At 53.8% G+C, this 1,951-nt stretch overlaps 1 protein-coding gene across 1 annotated transcript in view; it reads right to left on the bottom strand.

Moving 5' to 3' along the window:
- The window catches only part of TNN (tenascin N), an 80,156-nt gene that overhangs the window by 70,517 nt on the left and 7,688 nt on the right, over window positions 1-1,951 (bottom strand). Inside the window, exon 4 of the mRNA XM_004706818.2 lies at window positions 1,333-1,518. Within this exon, the coding sequence (XP_004706875.1) occupies window positions 1,333-1,518 (186 nt within the window). The remainder of the gene's footprint in view (window positions 1-1,332; window positions 1,519-1,951) is intronic.

Here is a 1,951-nt window from a genome sequence, read left to right as displayed (position 1 = left end):
GTCGCGCCATGAGGAAGGCTGAGAGCCACTGCTTTAGAGGCCATTGAAGGGTGGTGCCTCATGACATACACATTCAGACTCCCAGAGCTAAAAGCTGCCCACCGGCTGGCTGTGTGTGTGCCGCACACGGGTGTGCTCCATCACCACCCCCACTCCGCAGACAGGGGGCACCCCAAGGATGCCTCTCAAGATCGAACTCAGGGAGCCGACAGCACAACAGGGCCCAAGGGACAGTTTACCATCAAGCTAGCCAGCCTCCGCGCTCCTCCCTTGAAGGAGGACCCTGCTACAGCAGCGAAGGTCTATACTTTTAGTCTTTCTTCTAGCCTTCCCCAAAGGGACCTGCGGCCTTTCACAAGAGTAACTGTACATTGGGGGAAAGGAAATAATCAAACTTTTCAGGGATTACTGCACACTGGCTCGGAACTGACACTGGTTCCAGGAGACCCAAAGTGTTTCGAAGCCCCAATTAGAGTGGGGGCTTATGGAGGTCAAGTTATCAATGAGGTTTTAGCTCAGGTACGCCTCACTGTGGGTCCAGTGGGCCCCCAGACCCATCCTGTGGTTATTTCCCCATTTCCAGAAGGCATCATTGGAATAGACGTACTTAGTAACTGGCAGAACCCCCATACTGGATCCATGAAATGTGGAATAAGGGCTATCATGGTAGGAAAGGCCAAGCGGACACCATTAAAACTGCCATTGCCTAGGAAAATAGGACTAATAGTGTCTCACAACTCTCTCTTTCCTAAGTTGGTATTCACAATGAGGATGAGTTTTCCCACAGAAGGTCAGGAAAATAGTCTAGGCTTCAGGCATCACCACACTTGGTCCACCCCGACATGGCCCCTTTCCTCAGCAGTCGTCTGATTGCCGGCTCTCCACGGCATTTCCACCCAAACCTCCTAAAAACTCACAGCAGCGCACGGTGTTTAAAATAATCTCGTTTTAAAGATTTTTAAAGTCTAAAAAGCAGTCTCTCTCACACATGCACACATATTCCAAATTTCTGTATGTCCTGGAATCCATGCTGAGACACAGATGGGGCCCTTGAGAAGGCCAGCTGACGTGGAGCACACGTCAGCTGTGTGTCAGCCTTTAACAAGAGCGACCCGGGATTGTGTGGTCAGCTCTGAGATGGCGGAGCGGGGACTGCACCTGCGGACTGGGTGAGTGTCTGGGAGTTTCAGGGGTGATTGTCTGGGTGGGATTCCTGGGGGCCCAGAGCCCTCTGTGGCACTCATGAGCAGTGGGGTGCTGTCCCCTCTGCGTGCACATCCCCACTTCAGCGTCTGCAGTGGACCCCTCCTCCCCCTGAAGTTGGGCTCATACCTGTGATGTCATATCGACTCTTGGGGTCGCTGCTCTTGGGCACGGTGACCTCAGCCACCTCATGCCCTGTCAAAGGACCATACTGCAGCTTGTAGTAATCCACCTCGGTCGGGGGGTTCTCCCACTCTACATCGAGGGAGTTCTCCGTCTCCTCTGTCACCCAGGCAGCGCCAACCACAGCACGGTCTAGGTGTGCAAGAGCAAGAAGTGAGAACAGACATTCTGGTAGACAGTGGATTACCAAGCCAGCTCCCTTCTGGGTACCCAGCCACCTGGCTTCAGCCTCAAGCCATAGTCCTCAGCGTGGGACTCAAAACTAAGTCAAACTCATGACCAGGTCATTCCTGACTCCTGGCAACCCTACAGGTCAGGGGAGAACTGGGTTCCTCTGGGTTTCCAAGGCTGTAGATCTGTATCGGAGCAGACAAGCTAGTCGTGCTGAGCTGCTGAGCTTGTGGTGAGCAAGCCAACTGTGAACCCATTCTGCCACCAGGGCTCCGACATGCGTCTTCGAGCTACCAAAGTGGCAGCTAATGTTTCACGTTGTCCTTTGCGGGCAAGATCTCCTCAAGAAGGCCACACTCCCCAGGCTACGCCAGGCAGCAGGGTCATCACACTG

Source organism: Echinops telfairi, unplaced genomic scaffold (assembly GCF_000313985.2).
Source record: "Echinops telfairi isolate 266 unplaced genomic scaffold, ASM31398v2 ScPeMD7_7424;HRSCAF=8462, whole genome shotgun sequence".
NCBI lineage: Eukaryota > Metazoa > Chordata > Mammalia > Afrosoricida > Tenrecidae > Echinops > Echinops telfairi.
This window is presented reverse-complemented; position numbering and strand designations above follow the sequence as displayed.